We start from the raw sequence: 20087 nt of genomic DNA, 5'->3' as shown, positions 1-20087 counted from the left end.
AGTAATTCTGCCAGCACTTTTCAGTTGGCACCGTCAATCTTCTGTTTTAATTGTTCCAAAATGCGTTGTTGATAATTTTAACATATGGAACTGACAATTAAGTGCTCTGATAGCTAAGGTTGCAGAGGTGTATACTTTCTTACCTCATCTGTCCAGAGCTCTGGAGTCTTTGTCAGAAGGAAGAGGATTCTTGGCAGAACGAGCCTTAGCTCCTTTGGGTCCCTGTGTAATGACCTCAGGGTTTGCAGCAGGATTCCTGCACAGGTATTTGTGAGAATCCGGTACTCTGTAGTACCAGTCAGGTTTAGTTGGAGCAGGAGGCAGGGCATCAGGGGCTAAGCTGGATTCATGGAAAACATCATCCACCACTTCCAGAATAGGTGGGATGGCCAGGGGTCTGTCCTGGGGCAGGTCCAGAAACTCTCATTTCTTTGACTGTGGGAAGTCTTGAAATTCTCATTGAAAATGTTCCCTGAGGGAGTGAAGGGTTTCCCCAAAGGAAAGGTCCTCTGGAGGGGAGGCAGAAGGTATGGATTTCCTCTGCATCTGAATCCTCAAACAGTTAAGGGATGTTGTTCCTCTTCAAAAGCTGAATAATCAGATTCCTCAGACTCTTGGTCTGTCATAATTTCTGGAGAAGGATGCCTTTTCCTTTTTGGAGCGGCGGCCTGAGTACCTCGGATAAGGGAGATGAGATCCACTGCCATTTTAAGCATTTGAGCTTGGGGTGGGGGAGCAGTAGCAAGATGGTGGCTAGAAGATGATTTCCTAGGAGTGGCGTGGCTTCGAGGCCTGAGAGAATCCATCGGTCTCTGAGAAGTGGTAGTCGGATGAAAAGACATAATTTTTTTGTCTAGAATCGGTAGTGCAGAAGGCCTCCTCGGAAGCTGGTGCCTGCGTTGCGGCTCCGGACCCAACCAAGGCAGAGTCAGCCAAAGGTTCGGAAGATGAAGTGGATTTCTGCGGCATACTGGACTCCGAAGGGGTCTTGGCAGAGGCCTGCATAGAAAGCGAGTCATGCATCAGGGGCTGTGAAAGTGCCTCACTGAATTCCAGAGAAGTGATGACTTGCTTAGCGGTAGCACCGCCGGAAGGTTTAGCCTTGTGTGGCCTGTCTCTACCTTTACATTTTTTGGAATGTCTACAGATTGCTGACTGACAGCCACCATTTCAGAATTCGAAGACGGAACACGAAAATAATTGTCTACAAAAAGAGCTCTACGGCGAATGGTTCTCACATTAAAGAGGGTACAGAACCAGCAAAGAGGGATGTTGTGGTCTGGGCCTAAACAAGTGATGCAGTAAGTATGAAAGTCTCGATGTGGGATCTGCTTTCCATAGACTAGACAATTGTTAACTTTCTTGGACATCGGTTACAGCAAGAAAAAAGGGTTCTCAATGGGATACTTAGCTTTAGACGTTTTCTGCTGAAAATCAACTTCTGGTAGTGACTAACTAGCACTCGTGTGAACTGCTTCTGCTATGGGCTCCATGGCAAGAAAGACTGATGTAATGACATCGGCTACCTTGCTTTATAGCACTGATGACCTGACATCAGACTACAGGTGCCGGCAGCCGGCGCACAAAAACATTGACTCTGGTATTTGGGCCGACCAAGAGCTACCACAACGTGGATAACCCATAGGTGATGACAGCAACAGTGAAACACAAAGAACATCCAGGAACATTCTGGAGTAAAATCCCTTTCCTACTTGGGAAGAAGGGACAGACTGAATAGTTCCTTGGTCCAACAAAGACCCAAGAACCTGTAAGAAATAAGGAAGTTGCTCCTGAGGAGGCTAGCGGTACTTGGCTACTAATCTGTGCCTGAGTACAAAAAAGATGATGAGAATATCCCAAAGGTGAGGCACCAGGAAACTGGAAGCTTGCAACAAAGAGAAGATGGCAATGACTGCATAATTTCAAATCTGCCAAGAAACAGCCTGGCTCCATAGTGCAGGGGAGAGATTCCCAACTGCATTTCAGGTGACAGAGGCTTGACTAGCAGGATTGCCACTGGCACAACAAGGGAGGAAGTGGAATAATGGGGCATTGCCTGCTCATTTCTCCCATTTTAGCATTGTGGGGGAGATTGGGAAGCTCACTGCTTATGCCTGGGGGGACTGCATGGATGCCTGGAGGAAATGCCCTTTGTGGAGTGAGGGGGACATCCTTGGTTGTTAACCTGCTGCACAGCTTTAACCTTTCCTCACCATGTGTGTGTGTGTGATAGGCACAAGTGAAGCAAACGAAAAACCACAAAGGTTAGCGTTGTCGCCTCACAGCAAGAGGTTCACCCATTAGATTCTCAGCAGGAACGCCTTCTGTGTGGAGTCTGCATGTCCTCCCCGTGGTCGAGTGAAGTTTAAAGATATGCAGGTAGCTGCATGAATGCTGGGCATCAGGCTGGCAACTCGGCACCATAAAAATCTACTGCCAATCACTAGTGGACTGGAGTTCCGCTGTGGCGACCCCTAACCGGGAAAAGCCGAAAGACAAACAAAACATCTCTGATGGAGGTCTGAATGATGAATATATATATATATATATATATATATATATATATATATATATATATATATATATATATATATATATATATATGTATGTAAATTATGGACTACCCAGCATATTTGGCATACTCCACTGTCTGGAAGATGCATATAGGGTAAACATATGTAAGTTACAAAGAAAAAATACAGATGATCTCAAAAACGACAACTCCTACATGTCAGGGCACATTCCTGGTTTCTTTCCACAGTACATAGAACCTTCCATGTGTCTAAATGTCCCTAGCTGTTAGCTGAATGTTGCTCCCACTAAGGTACAATTAATCCATGATAGTCTAGTTATCCCTCCAGTGTTACTGAACTTGGGTAGAACTAACTGTAGCATATAATCAGCAAGCAGGCAAGCTCTGTAAAACAGTGTGCATGTGTGTGCTGAGATGATCATGGCTGGCAAAGGGGTGAAATTTAATAATGACATCTGAAAATATTACTTTATGGAAAAGGTGATGTGACAAAAAATAAATGATAGCTAGGGTAGCATAGCATAAAGCTGCTTAGGGGTTCAAAGGTGTTGAGACAGATGGAAAAACAGAGGACCGCCTCATAGGATTAGCTGCAATACAAGGAAGGACTTTGTGAACCATAAAATCTTCTGTTGGTATCTGCATAGAACTCTCAAAGCTGCCTAAAATGCAGATAAACTCACCTGCTCTGGAAGTTGGTAAATTATGGTTCCCTTTCAGATGACACATCTCCTTCTGCCCCACTGCTGGCACTGGGATCATCTTTGCTGCGAGGGGCGTTTTTCTCTCTGCCAGATTCAGATGGTCCTCTAGCTCGGGTCTTCTCTTTTCTTTGCTGCTGTTTTTCCAGTTTCAAAAGCTGAAAAATAATTTGCAAACCATAGCAAATATTAAATGTTGTACTCATGAGGCCTCAGTCTTCCATGCAGAAGGAATCATTTGCCAAACCACAAAACTTATCTGAATTTCTGGTTTTGTCACTATTACTGAAAACACTGGTTTTAACAAATTTTAATTGTCATACCATCTAAGAACAGATTTGGAGGTGACAATCACTTTAATACTGTCACAACTATATTGCAAATCATTTTATTCAGAGGTGTAGCCGCACATTTCTCAATTAGATTAACATGTCTTCCAGATGTGTTAAGTGTCAGTACCTGTTTTTAGTGTGTACTAAAATACAATTCTCTAGGTATATCATGTCGCCTGGCTGTAAGCTTATATTTAAGGTTAAAGCGTTTTCTTTTACAAGCTGCAGTTTATCTTTACAATGCTGGATATTAACTTTTGTTTAACACCATGCTTCATACAGAAAAGGACAAGGAGAACAAGGCAGACAGAAGACACTTCTACCTATTGTATATCACATTACGATCTCAGTGAATAAGGCAAAACTCGATCCAGCTGCTTATCTTGCTTATAGGTGCCCCTTTTTTAACCAGCTCATGGCAGCTATTCCAACTCACTTCAAATCCAGTATGAAGCTCCTGCTTTACAATTAAGCTGTTTAAACTTTTGCAGGAATTTGCCACCCTTTCACTAAGAAAACAAATCCTAATATTGTCTAACTTCAAAACATGCTTCATAAACCTTACTCTCTATTTCCGAAACTCTGAACACTTTTTAGTGCTGCATGTTCATATCCTATCTCCTCTAGCTAAACTGCTCCTGCCTCTCCTGATCAATGAAGGTGAGAGCTAGAGAGCCTCTACTGTTTATCAGTACATTTGTATGATTTGAGAGGAGGTGTGCTGGTCACAGCAACCCCTTTAAGACATGCCCTAGCCAATAATGGGGCTTGCATATACACCACTAAGTACAATTGTGCATTTGGACAGAAACAACACATGGCAGGTCTGTAAAATTTAACAGTATATTATATGTAGCAAAAACAGAGAACCACTTCTATCATTTCCTCAAAAAGCAGAAAGAAATAAATGTATGTACGTGTGTCCATGTGCATCTCTCTCTCTCCCTACATAGTCATATATATATATATATATATATATATATATATATATATATATATATATATATATATATATATATATTCATTTATTTACCGGGAAAGTCCAACTTGGACAAAGCCAATTTTCAGCAGAGGCCATGGGGAGAAACGGTCTGTATATATGTATGTGCGTGTATATATATATATATATATATATATATATATATATATATATATATATATATATATATATATGTGTGTGTGTGTGTGTGTGTATTATATATATGGTTTACTATTATAATGTCAAGGGGAGAATGCACGCATATGAAAAATTCAAACTATAGATGTTCAAATGAGTTCATTCGCCATTATATTAGCGAATGTACTGTGCATCTATATAAATAAAAATGTAAATGTTCGTTTGTTCAAAATCTTAAATCTCCGAAAGTTCTTCACCGATTGCTTTGAAATTTTCACACAATGTTGCATTCGAATACGCGCATTTTTATATACCTACTATTATACAGATGTCACACGTTGCATTCGAATACGCGCGTGTTTTTATATACCTACTGTTACATAGATGTAAATGCTTGCCTGAAATACTCTACTTTGTGGCGACACGTAAAGACGTTAAAATTAACTACAAATATGCGTCTCCTGCTACAAAACGATCGATCAGCTGAGATGTTCTCACATCAATTGCTGGAAATTGGGAACGGAAAGGTGCCGGTTGATCTGACCTCAGGACGAATTTCATTGCCTCATAACTTCTGCAATTTAGTGACGTCAAAAGAAGAATTGGTTGAAAAAGTATTTCCCAATATTCAAAACCAATTATAAGAATCACGATTGGCTGACTGAACGAGCTATTCTTGTGGCCAAGAACAAAGACGTCTATGAACTTAACAATATTATTCAGTCTAACATTCAAAGTGAGGCAGTCGCATACAAGTCCGTCGACACTGTTGTGGATGCAGATGAAGCAGTTAATTATCCAACAGAATTTATTTTTGAATTCACTCAATCTGCCAGGGATGCCACCGCACGTACTGCAATTGAAAATCAGCGTGCCAATTATGTTGCAAAATATCAACCAGCCAAAGCTTTGCAATGGCACGCGGCTTGCAGTAAAACAATTAATGAGCAACGTCGTAGAAGCAACAATCTTGATAGGACCTTTCAAAGGTGAAGATGTCCTCATTTCTCGCATTCCTACGATTCCAACGGATATGCCATTTCAATTTAAGGGATTGCAATTCCCAATTCGATTGGTGTTTGCAATCACCATCAACAAACCTCAGGGCCAATCTTTAGAATTGTGTGGTTTAGATCTACACACGGATTGCTTCTCACATGGAAAATTATATGTTGCGTGTTCTATAGAGTCGGCAAACCAGGCAATCTCTATAACTGCACAGACAATGGAACAACAAAAAATACTGTATACCCACAACCATTGTGAAATTAAACATATTAGAAACATGTGCTTTCTCTTTTCTTTCTTTTCCACTTAACCAGACTGAGCCACAGCAACGCGTGGCCGGGTACAGCTAGTTTGTTAATATAAATGCGAAGAACTGTACAGAGATCGCGGTGCAGTATGGTTAGGGAAACTCATCCCTTTCCTCAATGTAGTGCGATTTCAGAGTTGGAATATATAGTTAGCAGGGGGTGTGGGGGGTGCACCCCTTCACAGTAGGGTGCAGGGGGGCTTGCCCCCTGCAAAAATGGGATGTTCTCTTTCGGAGTATAGGACTTCACGGGAAGAATGGCATATGCGGTAATTTGCCGCAAAATGTTGAATTTTAATTTTATGGCAATTACTGACTGTTTTCGACATTCCGAACAGTCGGAATTGCATAGATTCAACAATAAATGTTGACATTTAATTACGGATTTATTTTTATTTTTGTAATTTTAATAGTAAACCTAGATATATATATATATATATATATACACATACATACATATATATATATATATATATATATATATATATATATATATATATATATGTACATACATACACACAAACACACAAAATTACTTGTGGCATTATTATTGTTACTACTACGGAAATAAAGTATGTTTCATGTACTTGGCCAGCTTTCTAACTTGTTAGCAAAACAAGCCCAATTTGCTCACCTCCTATAGCTTATAAAAAACTAAGGTAGCATAAAACAACATGCCTTTTAGGCATCCCGGATCTCAGTCATCCTTTTTGGATACTATTAAAGCAGAATTTGTAGTACGGTGGTAGCGTTGTTACCTCACAGCAAGAGGTTCTCCTGTTTGATTCTCAGCTGGGCTTGGGAGTGCCTTCTGTGTGGAGTCTGCATGTCCTCCCCGTAGTTGGGTAGCATTCGAAAGACATGCGTGCGTAAATGGGTGTGCCTTCATTAAAGGTTGGGCGTCGAGCTGGCACCTCAGCGTTTCATAAAAAATCTACTGCCAATCATTAGCGGACTGGAGTTCCGCTGTGGCGACCCTTTACCGGGAAAAAGCCAAAAGATAAACAACATTAAAGCAGAATTATCAGAAGCTTATTTTCTGTCACCAAAGAAAAAAATCTGCACTGGAATGACCTAAATTACTGCAGTGTGGTAGTACAGTGGGTTACTTATGAGCTCCAAGATGTTTGGAGTTAGTATGATGTCTTTGGAATGTGGGAGGAAACCGGAGCATCCGGAGGAAACTCATGCGACCACAGGGATGACATGCAGACTCCGCACAGAAAGCACCCAGCCGAGGATCGAATCGGAGAGTCTCTTGCTTTGAGGCGACAACGCTAACCACTGCACTATCGCAGCCACCCCTTCTACATTAGCCATTGTTTTTCCTTCTGCTAATAACGGTCACAAGGTCATAGACTCAGCTATGCTACACCACCACCATCATCCCAATATCAAATGGTAGTCTTACATCTCCAAGACAGGAAATGCAGAACAAAACAAGTGTGTCTATTACTATGCAAATATTTTTGATAGACAAGAAGGGGATAAGCTGTATCTTCATTTTTGCCTGGCATGTTACAAGATCGGAGTTCTTTTATTGGTGAATCAGATTTTTATAAACTGCATCTAGAAAAGCACTGTAACTATTAAAAAAGCGGAACTCCAGCGCATACCAATAACAGCATTGTGTCTATTATGTTCTTAATGCTTTAAGGTAAAGCAATCGCAACAAATTCAAGTTTGCCAAAATTTACAGAACTGCTTCACATGAGAATTTAACACTGATGGCTTTCTTAGACTTAATCTCATTTTTAAATTAACCATCACCAAACTGCAGAAGCAAAAATGAACTGTGAGCACGCTGTACATGTGGGATGTTATGATTTCAACAGCATTTCAGTCAATAACCTTGATTTTTTTTCTGTGTAAATTCATCACTTGGTGTTTCAGAGAACTGACTGCTAATATGCTAATGCTCTACAAAACCAGGTGGTCATGATTTACTGAGTGCACTTTATACCCAGTGCCTGTTTTTTTCAAAACCACATATGCAATCGGTTTTATTCACACTCTGAAATGCTAAAGACAGTAAAGATAGCGATGCAAATAAGACATAATAAACTTTAAAAGGAAAAAACTTTGAGCACATCACCACAATATTGATGTTGTGTGCAACATTCAAGCTGTAGTCACTTTTACCTTCCTCGATATGCACTGCATTGTTCTTTGGTGCTTTGACATTAAAAGCCGTATTGTAAATAATGTGCTATTTTTTAATATATGTGCTGTTCCTTAACACTTTTGTACTAGCAACTGTGTAGTACAAAGCACTGTAAAACCCATTATTGAATGAAGATGTCACTGCCAAATTCTGTAAATTAGTGCATTCAAAATCTACAGTTGTCCATCTATATTGTAAATATTTGACTGCTTGAAGGAAATCTACATTTTACTGTCTTTTTTCTACCTGCATTGTAAATAGTTTTCGTTTGTAACTAGTGTGATATATTCAATGCATTGTACCCCTGCCTTAATGAGCCCAGGTCATAGCCTAAAAAGGGTCTGATAACCAGCCCACAAACCCAGTTATCAAATGTCAATAAATAAATGAATAAATAAAAACACATTGTTAAGCAACTAAAGTAAGCAGTCAAGGAAATGAGAAGCAAAGTGAATATCATCTAAATAATGGTGAATCACAAAAGCCTTTCCCCTGAATTTCATATTCTGACAGAACGCATGAGTTAAGCAAGCAATAGGTACCAAAATGGAGCTCTATGGCACAGCGGAGTCCAGCTCAGGGAAGGCTTAGTTTCTAAAGGCAGTGCTCTGAGCACATTACAAGATGTATGTTAGAAATAATTTGAGGAATGTGAAGAATTAAACACAGAAGGGAAGGCAGATTCATTCTACATTATTCCAGGTTCAATGGTAACAAATGCTGCTGAGAGATCGGAGATATTAAACAGCACTGATGTCTCATTGTAAGCAGGTCATTTATTGCAATAAGGATAGCAGTCTCATTTCTTCATTATCTCACGAAGCAGGACTGCTAAATCTCCAATAGGCCACAATAAATTACAGCAGATCATAGCTCCAAAATAATATGCTGTCAGTAACCTTGCTACAAAATGACAGGTTGTGGACGGACTGTAATTCTCCAGACTGAAAATACCCAAAGATGGCTTCTTAGGTATGTATAATCAATGTTCTTTGGTTAAATTAGATGGAAACCACCTATGTTCAGTGAGAACCTCAGAATCTAGAAAGTAACTGGAGTGACAACCTTCAAACAAGAATGAATGCTCTCAAAAAATCAAACAAATAATGTCTCCTACAAATTACCCTTCACTCATGCATAACTAAAATGGGTCAACAATGATACCACAAATCTTGGATGAGCTACTCTGTACATTTACTTCATTATACAGTTAAGAAGCACATTTGTTGTATCACATGGCTGCCGATTATTTTCTGGTTTGCTTCCCTACATCTCATTCACTTTCACTGCAAGGTGCTAGTCAGCTCTGTACAGCAATACAGTTACCGAGGCCATCTTCTACATCAGTATTTTGCCTGCATAAGTCAGCATTTTTCCTTTGTAACTTAGGATTTTTTTTCTCTCTCATCAACATATTATGTCCTGTATAATGTGTAGCCCACTTAATCATGAAAATATGAATGCAAACATAAAACATGCATAACAGGTTGCAGTCACTAGGAAAATATTTTCATTGCAGTCCATAGTGGACTAACAGCCTTAGCATATTTTTGTTTTTTTACTCTATGTCTAAAGACATTTTACCTGCCATTAATTGTGAAGCGTCTCTCTTGAGGAAGCCAACTCATGATATCATAAGGAGGTATAGGTGTCAAACAGAAATGCAACAAAAGGCACTGTAGACATAAATGAGTTAAATGGATAAATGAAGACGAGATGTGCTGAACAGTCGGTTTATAGAACTCATTGGGGTATGGCTACACAGTATAGCAGCATTCAAACTTCCAGAATCTATCATTTCCCATAAAAAGGCAAATTATGCATTCCTACCCACACACCTGTTCTTACTGTATTTATTTATAGCTTGTGCACCAAGTCATATCTGATTAATCAATTTTAAATAAATCAGTAAAGAAATAAACTTAGTGTACAATCATTATATGTGAACCAAAACCTAAAATAATGCTCTTAAACTACTTTACTAATAACACCTACAGAAAAAGCAAAGCAAAGTACTTTAACCTAGTTGTCCTAGTTCTAGTGATAAGGCACATATAACTTCTCTTCAAGAGCATTTCAGAAGAGAAGGATTATTACTTTAAAGGCTATGTTCATGAAATGCTGGAAAAGTGATTAATGCTCAAGAAAAAGAAGTATGGAAGAGAGCACAGTTGTGTATACTTACCATAAATGTAGATGTTTGAGTGTATTCACTGTTGCAGACATCACCTGTGGGTTATCCCTGTTGTGGTAGCCCTCGGCTTGCCCGAATGCCAGAGTCAATGTTTTTCTGCGTCGCCTGCTGCCGCTTGTTGACTGACATCAGGTAGTCAGTGCTTTAAAGCAAGGCAGCAGATGCCATTACATCATTTTTTTTCTTATCCTAACCAGTCAAAAGCCCAAGGAAATATGGTAAAGTGGTCCTGTTGGCTAAAAGCCACCGTAAGAAGCTTATGTCTCCCTAAGGAAAGAGGATACAAGGGGGAAAGAGGGAGGGTAACCAGGACTGCAACAGTGAATACACTCGAACATCTACATTTATGGTAAGTGTACACAACTGTACTGTGTTCTTTGTGTTTCACTGTAGCAGTCATCACCTGTGGGAGGATTCCCAAAGTTGAGGAGAGGGGTGGTAGGAGTAGTAAGAGATCTAGGCATGGGTCAGCATGCCCTGCAGAACTGCAGAGGCAAAAGCTACCCTAGCTTTTGAAAAAAGAGGTATGTGGTAATGCTTTGTAAAGGTATAGACAGAAGTTCAGGTGGCAGCTCCCAAGATGTCCCTGGTGGGAACTCCTCTGAGGAATGCTGTGGAAGTGAAGCCTGCCCTAGTGGAATGGGTATGAATAGACTTAGGGGTGGTTTCCCAAGTAATCTGTAGCAGAGTGTGTGATATTCATTTATAAATGGTTTGCTTGGAAATGGGTTTCCCCTCTGCCCCTGGGGCAAAGCCGACAAGAAGTTGGTTTGTTTTCCTGAAGGGTTTAGTACAGTCCAGGTAGTATCTGTGCACGTCTAGTGAGTGCAGAACCCCCCCACCCACCCCCACCGTTTTGAGAGTTAGGAAAGAAGGTGGGTGGATGTATGGCCTGGTTGAGAGTCACATTAGATACCAACTTGGGCATAGAAGGGGTTAGTCCTCAGGAAGACCCTGTCTGCATGGAAAATGATGAGGGGCTCAATGGCCATCAGTGCCTGAAGTTCTGAAACCCTTCTGGCTGAGGTGATAGCTAGTAGGAAAGCAGTCTTCCAGGAGAGGTATCTCAGGTCTGCTGAAGCAGCAGGTTCGAAGGGTAGTAAGGTTAGTTTTTCCAAAACATAATTCAGGTCCCAGGCTGGCGAGGGTGGCCTTCTGGGATGTCTGATACTAGAAGCCCCTCTGAGGAATTGTTTAATTAAAGGATGTGAGAACAGGGGCTGATCTGTATCGAAATGAGCTGAAATGGCTGAGACGTGGATTTTAATAGAAGAGAAGGAGAGGCCACTATGAGTAACTCTGCTAGGTAGTCTAGGATAAGAGAGATGGAAGGTTGTGAGAAATAGCTCCCTCTGGACTGGCTCCAGGAACAGAATCTTTTCCATTTCCCTGCGTAAGATTTTATGGCACTGGGCCTTCTGACCTCTGTGATAATGTCTAGGACCCGTTTGCTTAACAGGAGCCCCCTGTTTGCCTTTAGAGTATTAGCCACGCTGACAGTTCGAGAGTCTGCAAGTCTGGGTGCTGGATCCCGAGTCAAGAGGTCTGAAATCAGGGGGAGCTGCCTGGGAGGCTGTAATTTTAGGCTGCACAGTAAGGGGTACCAATGCTGCCTGGGCCAATCTGGAGCAATGAGGATGGCCTTTGGTCTCTCCTCCCTTATCTTGATCAGTACCTTGGGAATAAGAGGCAGAGGAGGGAAAGCATACACAAAGATGGAGTTCCAGGCGAAGGTCAAGGCATCCACCTTCCACACTAGGTTGTGATACTCCCTGGTACAGAATTTTTTCAGCTGGTGGTTGAGATGTGAAGCAGAGAGATCCACCTCTGGAGTACCCCACTCCTGAGTGACCTGCAAAAATATTTTTCTGTGGAGCTGCCATTCGTGGGGGTCCAGTAAGTTTCTGCTTAAGTGGTCTACCAGGGTGTTGTTGATCCCTGGTGGGTATTGGGCTATTAGGTGTAATCCCAAGGAGGAGGCTGTCAGCCAGAGGTTCATGGCTAGCCTGCACAGAGGGTAAGATTGGGTCCCTCCCTGTTTGTTGATGTACCACATTACTGTGGTGCTGCCTGTTTTGATAAGGAGAATCCCTGGCCTGAGATGGGGTTTGAAGGATGTCAGAGCCTTTTGTACTGCCGTCATTTCTTTCTGGTTGATGTGTAAGGGAAGGTGCTGGGCATCCCAAAGACCTTGGGTGCACCTGCCTGCTAGGTGAGCACCCTAAGCAATGTCTGACGTGTCTGTGGTGATGGTCTGCCCGGCTGGGTGGAGGATGAAGGGAAGACCCTTGTTCTTGGCACAGGCCCCTGACCACCAGAGAAACCTGGCCCTTATACAGGGGATCAGAGGAAATGAGGTCTCTAGAGGCTGAGTGCGCTGACACCAAAGGTTCTTTAGATACCACTGAAGTTTTTCTCATGTGAGGCCTGGCCAGAAGAATTAGGAGGATGCAAGATGCCATGTACCCCAAGGCTTGCAGGAACGTCATCTCAGTGACGTGACTTCTGGAAGCCAGGTGGGTAAAGTAGGGAGGCAGGAAGCTCTGCTTTTCTGGAGATAGGAAGGCCATTTGGAATGCTGTGTCCAGCAGTGCTCCCAAAAAATTGATCTTTCTGGAGGGTGTTTGATTTGATTTCTTCTCACTGAAGGAGGTCCTGAAGCAGCTTTTCTTTGCACTCTGCCTGAATGAGGCAGTCATCCAAAAGGGTAGTGCAGAGAACTGACAGTGTTGTAAACCTGCTCTGAAGCGCAGACATTTCCTGCAGGATTCCCTTATGGGGATGTGGAGGTAGGCATCTTTTAGGTCTAGGGTCACTAACCAGGCATTTTTTGTCAGCATAGGCAGTATGTGCTGCAAAGTTAGCATTTTGAATTTGGGGACCACCAGGGAGGTGTTCAGAATGGATAGATCCAGCATGGGGCGCCAAGTGCCCTCTTTTCTGGGAACAAGGAATAGTCTGGAATAAAAGCCTTTGCCTGTTTGATCTGAGGGGACAGGTTCGACTGCCCCTTGGGATATGAGAGTTTGAACTTGTTTCAATGCCTGTGCCCACTGATTTGGAGAAGTCTGGATACTGTTTTGGAATTTTTAGTTCATTGAAAGAAAATATGTATCCCTGAAAAATGATCTTTAAGATCCATAGGTCCTTTTGTAACAGAAAGCAAATTTTCTTTGCAGAGGGAGAGCCTTCTCCTAGCTTTTGGTGAGTGAAAGGAGGGCAAAGGGGGGAGAGGGAATCACAGAGTTTTTGCCATAGAGGGATGGTTTAGAACTCCCCGCGCCTTTGGGGCGGAAGTGGTCCACTGTTTGGTTCTCTGCTGTCCCTGGGATAGGGGCCTGGGTGGCCTCTGTCCTTGCAGGGCTTACTTTGCTCCTATCTGCTAGGTGCAGGAAAGGATCAGCGCTTAGAGGGAAAATTCCTGCTGAACCTAGGAGGTTGTACTTGAAAACAATATTTTACTGTTTGCATAGATTTTGCTTTGTCTTCCATCTTTTTAAGCACCTCTTCTGCATTTACTCCAAACAAGCGGTCCTTATCCACAGGTACATCAATTAATTTAGACTTGACATGATCAGGGAGCGGTTGTTCCTTCAACCATGCATGTCTCCTAATGACAGATCCTGACACTGCTGCCCTGCTTGAGGTTTCTAGGGCATCAAATCCACAGTGCAATGAGTGTTTGGCCACTTGACAAGTACAGTGCAGTAAATCTGCTCTTTGGAATTGGCACAGTCAGGAAAGGTTGAAATTTTTTGCTTTAATAGTTCCAAAGTGTGTTGTTGATATTTTAACATATGGAACTGGCAGTTGAGTGCTCTGATAGCTAAGGTTGTAGAGGTGTATACGTTTTTTACCCCATCTGTCCAGAGCTGTGGAATCCTTGTCAGAAGGAAAAGGATTCTTAGCAGAACTAGCCCTAGCTCCTTTAGGCCCCTGTTTAATGACCTCCCGGTCTGCAACAGGATTTCTGTACAGGTATTTGTGAGAATCCGGTACTCTAACACCTGTCAGGTTTACTGGGAGCAGGTGGGATGACATTAGGGGCTAAGGTGGATTCATGGAAAACATCATCCACCACCTCTAACATAGGGGGGGATGGTTAAGGGTCTGTGCTGGGGCAGGTCTAGAAACTCTTAGTCTTTTCTTAGACTGAGGGAAGTCCTGGGATTCCCAGTGGAAATGCTCCCTGAGGGTGTGAAGGGTTTCCTCAAAGGAAAGGTCTTCTGGTGTGGAAGCAGAAGGAATGGATTCCTCTGCATCTGAATCCTCATAAGCAGTCAGAGGTTGATGTTCCTCTTCAAAATCCAAATAATCAGATTCCCCAGAATCCTGTTCTGTCAGTATTTCAGGAGAAGGGTGTCTTTTCCTTTTAGAAGTTGTGGCCTGACTGCCCCTGATAAGAAAGATATGATCCTCCGACATTTTAAGCATCTGGGCTTGGGATGGTGGAGCAGAAGTAAAATGGTGGCTAGAGGTAGATTTCCTAGGAGGGGCCTGGCTTCTAAGCCTAAGGGTATCCATCAGTCTGAGAGAAACGATAGTCAGATGAGAAGACGTTGTTTTTTGTCTAGATTTTGTAGTGTGAAAGGCCTCCTCTGAAGCTGGTGCCTGCGTCATGGCTCCGGACTCAAATGAGGAGAGACAACCAAAGGTTCGGAAGATGAAGAAGATTTCTGTGGCATACTGGACTCCAAAAGGGTCTCAGTAGAGGCCTGCGTAGATATTGCATCAGGCATTAGGGGCTGCAAAAGTGCCTCACTGAATTCCAGAGAACTGACAACCTGCTTAGCGGTAGCATCGTCGGAAGGCTTAGCCTTGTGTGCTCTGTCTCTATCTCTACGTTTTTTTGGAATGTCTACGGATTGTTGGCTGATGGACACCATTTCGGAATGCGAAGACGGAAGATGAAAATACCTTTCTACAATAACAGCTCTACGACAAATGGTTCTCGCTTTAAAGAGGGCACAGAACCAGCAACAGGGGACATCGTGGTCTGGGCCTAAACAAGAGACACAGTATGAATGGAAGTCTCAGTGGGGGATCTGCTTTCCACAGGCAAGACAATTGTTAACTTTTTTGGACATCGGTTAGTTCAAGAAAAAAGTATAGGCAAACGAGCAAACCACGGGAACCTTGCACCAGAAGCCCAAAACTGAAAAGCGTCCACACCAAAGCGTTTAAACCTTAACGCAATTTATTAATATTTCACAAGCGTTTTCGCCACAACGTTGTTGTAGCTTCATCAGAGACAATGTTCAAAAAAGAAAAAACAGTAAAAATAGTCTAATACAAGAAGTGACATAAACTTACATCAGCAATTAGATCCATAACACAGGATATTACAAAAACCTATCCTCGCAGTGTCCTTTTAGTCTATATCTCATGGATAATTTAAGCATAAATATTTGTAATCCACTTAATGTTTCATAAAAGAACCTTACTCAAGTTTACAACCAAAAGAGATGAAAAGGCACTACAAAGGATGTTAGCTACTTAACATATATTTAAAACCATATTAAAATATTTAAAATTTTATAAACTACTAAATAGGGCACATAACTAGCCTATTCTAAAAATCCTTAAAATGGTAATAATAATACATGATGCTAAACACTAGCAAGAAACAATGCCAAAAATAATACATGTATTCTACTTCCTACATATACAACTAACACTGATATACTTATCAGCTGGCCAAAACTACACTTTGTCAAAAAATTATTTATAACTAAACTTTAACACATATTTAGTACATATTTAGTAACTTCTATCTCAAATAGCTCCTTAACTTCAAGACTGAAGAAATGTTGCAATTTTCATTAAGGCCTGGGTACCTAAAGGCATCCAACCTAAGTTGCCATTCTAATTCACGGTTCTCAAGAATCAAAGAAAACGGTCCCCCCCTAATATTTATAGGGACTTGATCAATCGCCATAAAGTGAAAGCTGTGCCCTGGGTTAAGGTCAATGTGTTCAGCCAACGCGTTTTCATTCTTTTTATTTTTAATTGCATACATGTGCTCATATACACGTTCACGGACTCTACGGTCCGTCTTACCAATGTAAAAAGCAGTGCAACAGTTGCACAAGGCAACATAGATAATTGACCCACTTTCACAATTTAAAGGGAAATGGATAAAATATTTCTTTTCCCTAATAACAGAGGTTTCCCCTACTTTAACCTTATTACACCAATTGCAAAATCCACAAGGGTACATCCCTTTCCGTTTGTTAAATGTATGGCGAGTCAGATCTCTCTGCAGTAATTCTTTAAGATTACTACCCCTTTTGTAGACAAAATGGGGGAACCTACCCAATTTCTCTGCTAAAAATGAATTATTGGCTATGAAATGTCAGTTTTTACGTATTATAGACGTAATGACTTTAGAATTTCTACTAAAGGTTGTAACAAAACTCAATGAGAAGTCACATTCTTCTCCTGGAGTGGATAAACTGATGATTGTATCCAAACCTAAATCCAATGCGGGTGTCCCCTCAAAACTGGGGTGGTCATGAGAAATAGTGTGTAATTGATCAAGTAGAGGTTTATAGAAGCTGTTAACCCTTTGGAAATCAACTTCTTGAATAAGTTCATTCAGAAGCGAGCCAGGGTAACCTCGATTGGTGAACATTTCTTTCAAAAAATTGCACTCAATCTGAAAATCTGAAATGGTACTACACATTCTCCCTGCCCTCACCAGCTGGCCCTTTACTATAGACCGCTTTTGTTGGTACGGGTGAAAGCTGGAGAAGTGGAGGAAAGAATTGCAGTATGTTGGTTTCCTGTAAACAGTAGAGATGAAAACTTTGTTGTTTACATCTTTCACCAACTTCACATCCAAGTAGTCTATCTCAGATAGAGAGAAATTGGATGTAAATTTCAGAAATTCTGTTGTTGCATTCAGGGAATTAACAAAAGAGTCGGCTTCTAACCTATTCCCTTTAAACATGATAAAAATGTCGTCAAGGAATCTGGTGTAGTATTTAACAAGTCGCATCAGTTCAGGTTCTTTATTTAGAAAATTTTTCTCCCAGAACCCCATGAAGACATTAGCAACACTCGCCCCACAGGGAGAACCCATGGCAACTCCCTGTTTTTGAAGGAAATAGTCCTTGTCAAAGATAAAAAAGTTGGATGTAAGGACTATATCTAATAGTTCGGTCACAAGATCCACTTCTGCTTTAGGGGCTCCAAAATAGTTTAAAAGAAGACCAATCCATTCAATAGCTTCCTGGTGCGGAATGGACGTATATAGATCTACCACGTCTATTGTCAGGAAGTTACACTCATTGTCAAACTGTATACCATTGATACTCTCCAAAAAGGACCAGGAGTCCTTACATACACTTGGGATGAACTTGATGTACTTAGACAGGATGTTATCAATGAGTTTAGAACAAGGGTAGGTCATAGACGACCTCCCATCAATCAGGGCTCTCATAGGAGGATTTGTAATATCCTTATGGATCTTGGGTATACCAAACATGACTGGAATTTTTGGTAGAGTGATGTCAATGAAGTTATAAATATCGACATCAATTTTCCCCGCCAAAAATAAGTCACGGAAGTAACCCCTGATTCTATGGTATGCCCCATTAACCTCATTTATTGAAGACATAGTGTAAGCAGGGGAACTCAAAACAGACAACATCTTTTCTTTATAAGTATGGTCATCCAACAACACAAGGCCACCCCCTTTGTCCGGTTTAATAAGTCTCACCGGTAATTTACAGAGGTGGTCCAATAGTGAGAGTTGTTCTTTAGTAGTATTGAATGTACCACCATCATCTTTCTTTTGTGTATTCGTGGAATAATGCCTAAAGTCCACCTCGCATACACTCTCAAAAAGATGAAGGAGTGCATGAAGGGGCGGGTTAAAGACACTGGGTAATTTTAAAGATGTCCTAGATGTGACCGGGTCATTGTTAAACAACAATTTTAAATTTAACTTACGGACAAAGCATTTAAGATCGATAATGTCCTTAGGGAGACTATCATGTCTACTAGGGACAAACGTATTACCATAAGCTAGAAGTTCAACTAGTTCTTCATCCAATAAGACATCTGAAAAGTTATAAATTTTGAAATCCCCCTTCTTGTTGGTAATTACTACTGGTCGTACTTGGTCAGTAAATGTATTGGTCAAAACAGCATCAAAATCTGTACCTACACCAAAGCCTACACCTAGTTGTTCCGGTTCTTCTTCTTGTTGGTGTAAGGATGGTTGTTGCGTTGGCCTAAAAAATTATTGTTGTTATTACTTTTGTTTTTAGGTTTACTTGTATTGGGTTGGGTATTGTTATATCCAGAAGTGTTACTTGTAAGACCTTTTATTCTGTTACTACGTCTGGGTCCTACATCAACATCTTCTAAATAATCATCCCCTATAACATCATCAGCTACTAGAATATCTTCCACAAGTTCTGTCGAAGCCATATTATTCCTAACAGGGACCAACCTAGCATTAGTACGTTAAAGTCTAGGGTATGTGCTCTTGCTTTGATAAGCAAGTCTGTCTCAGTTTTGGGCTTCTGGTGCAAGGTTCCCGTGGTTTGCTCGTTTGCCTACAGTTTTCTTTGTTTGACTTTCCAAGAAAAAAGTATCCCCAACAGGGTACTTAGCTTTAGACGTTTTCAGCTGCAATTCATCTCTGGTAGTGACTGACCGGCACACTTGAAAACTGCTTCTGCTACGGGCTCCACAGCAAGAAAGACTGATGTAAAGGCGTCAGCTGACTTGCTTTATAGCACTGACATCAGTCAACAAGCGACAGCAGCCGATGCAGAAAAATATTGACTCTGGTATTCGGGCCGGCCGAGGGCTACCACAGCAGGAATAAACCACAGGTGATGACTGCAACAGTGAAACATGAAGAACATCAACTAATTACCTTTCAAGAATTTAGGTCCCATAGTGTCATGTCACCAAGCCTACAGAGGTATTCCATCTTTTACATTTTTAACATATTAAGAACCTTGGCCTTCTGTTCAAAAGGCATTTTGTTTCCCCCTCACCTCTCACCAGTACACTGCCTAAAAACAGGGCCAAATTAACTCTCTCCTCAGACAGATACTGACTTCCGCTCTTGGCACTGACAGTCTCCATTCACAATTCAGTCCACAATACTGCTAAGGAAGAAATGACATGCTGAGGATAGCTTACTGTTAAATAGTGGCAATCGTGGAGCTTCTCCTGGCTTTTGCTCTCAGTTTTCCCACTTCTTATTCCAGTCTACAATGCATCCCAGGAAGAACTGACTTACTAAGGACTTCTTAATGTTACAAGTAGTGATCATGGCTTTTCACCCAATCAAAGTATGGTGGTCCAAACAAGAGACAGAAAAACAACTGGTATTTTACAAGTTGGCCCACTCTCCTTATTTTTGCGTTTCTCATCTTGTCGTATTTATCAATTTGACACTTGAGCTAACTTATCATGACTCTGCTACTGTAGCAGGCAAGGTAGGTATGGTAGCTTCAGATATTAATCAGTTCAAGAATGGTTACTTCAAAGCAATTTAAGCTAAAGCTAGGATGAGGGCTGCTGCAGCTATCATCTCCCCCTCAGGGTAAATCTGCTAGTGGTGTCTAAAATTAATAATGCATGCATTTATGGTTAGAGATGGAAGAGTTCTATACAGTCAGCAAAAATATGACTTAGGGCTGACTGTGGCTCAGATTATCAGCTTCTCATTGCAAAGTTTAAGAACAAATTTTAAGAAAAGAAGA

The 20087-nt window shown here is 41.3% G+C and overlaps 1 protein-coding gene across 1 annotated transcript in view; it reads right to left on the bottom strand.

The window, feature by feature from the left end:
• DTD1 (D-aminoacyl-tRNA deacylase 1) overlaps positions 1 to 20087 on the bottom strand; it is a 1026657-nt gene that overhangs the window by 161847 nt on the left and 844723 nt on the right. Inside the window, exon 5 of the mRNA XM_044057001.1 lies at positions 3217 to 3392. Coding sequence (XP_043912936.1) covers positions 3237 to 3392 — 156 coding nt within the window. The 3' untranslated portion in view covers positions 3217 to 3236. The remainder of the gene's footprint in view (positions 1 to 3216; positions 3393 to 20087) is intronic.

The sequence above is a fragment of the Protopterus annectens genome, chromosome 1.part2, assembly GCF_019279795.1.
Source record: "Protopterus annectens isolate FY-2018-M chromosome 1.part2, PAN1.0, whole genome shotgun sequence".
NCBI lineage: Eukaryota > Metazoa > Chordata > Ceratodontiformes > Protopteridae > Protopterus > Protopterus annectens.
This window is presented reverse-complemented; position numbering and strand designations above follow the sequence as displayed.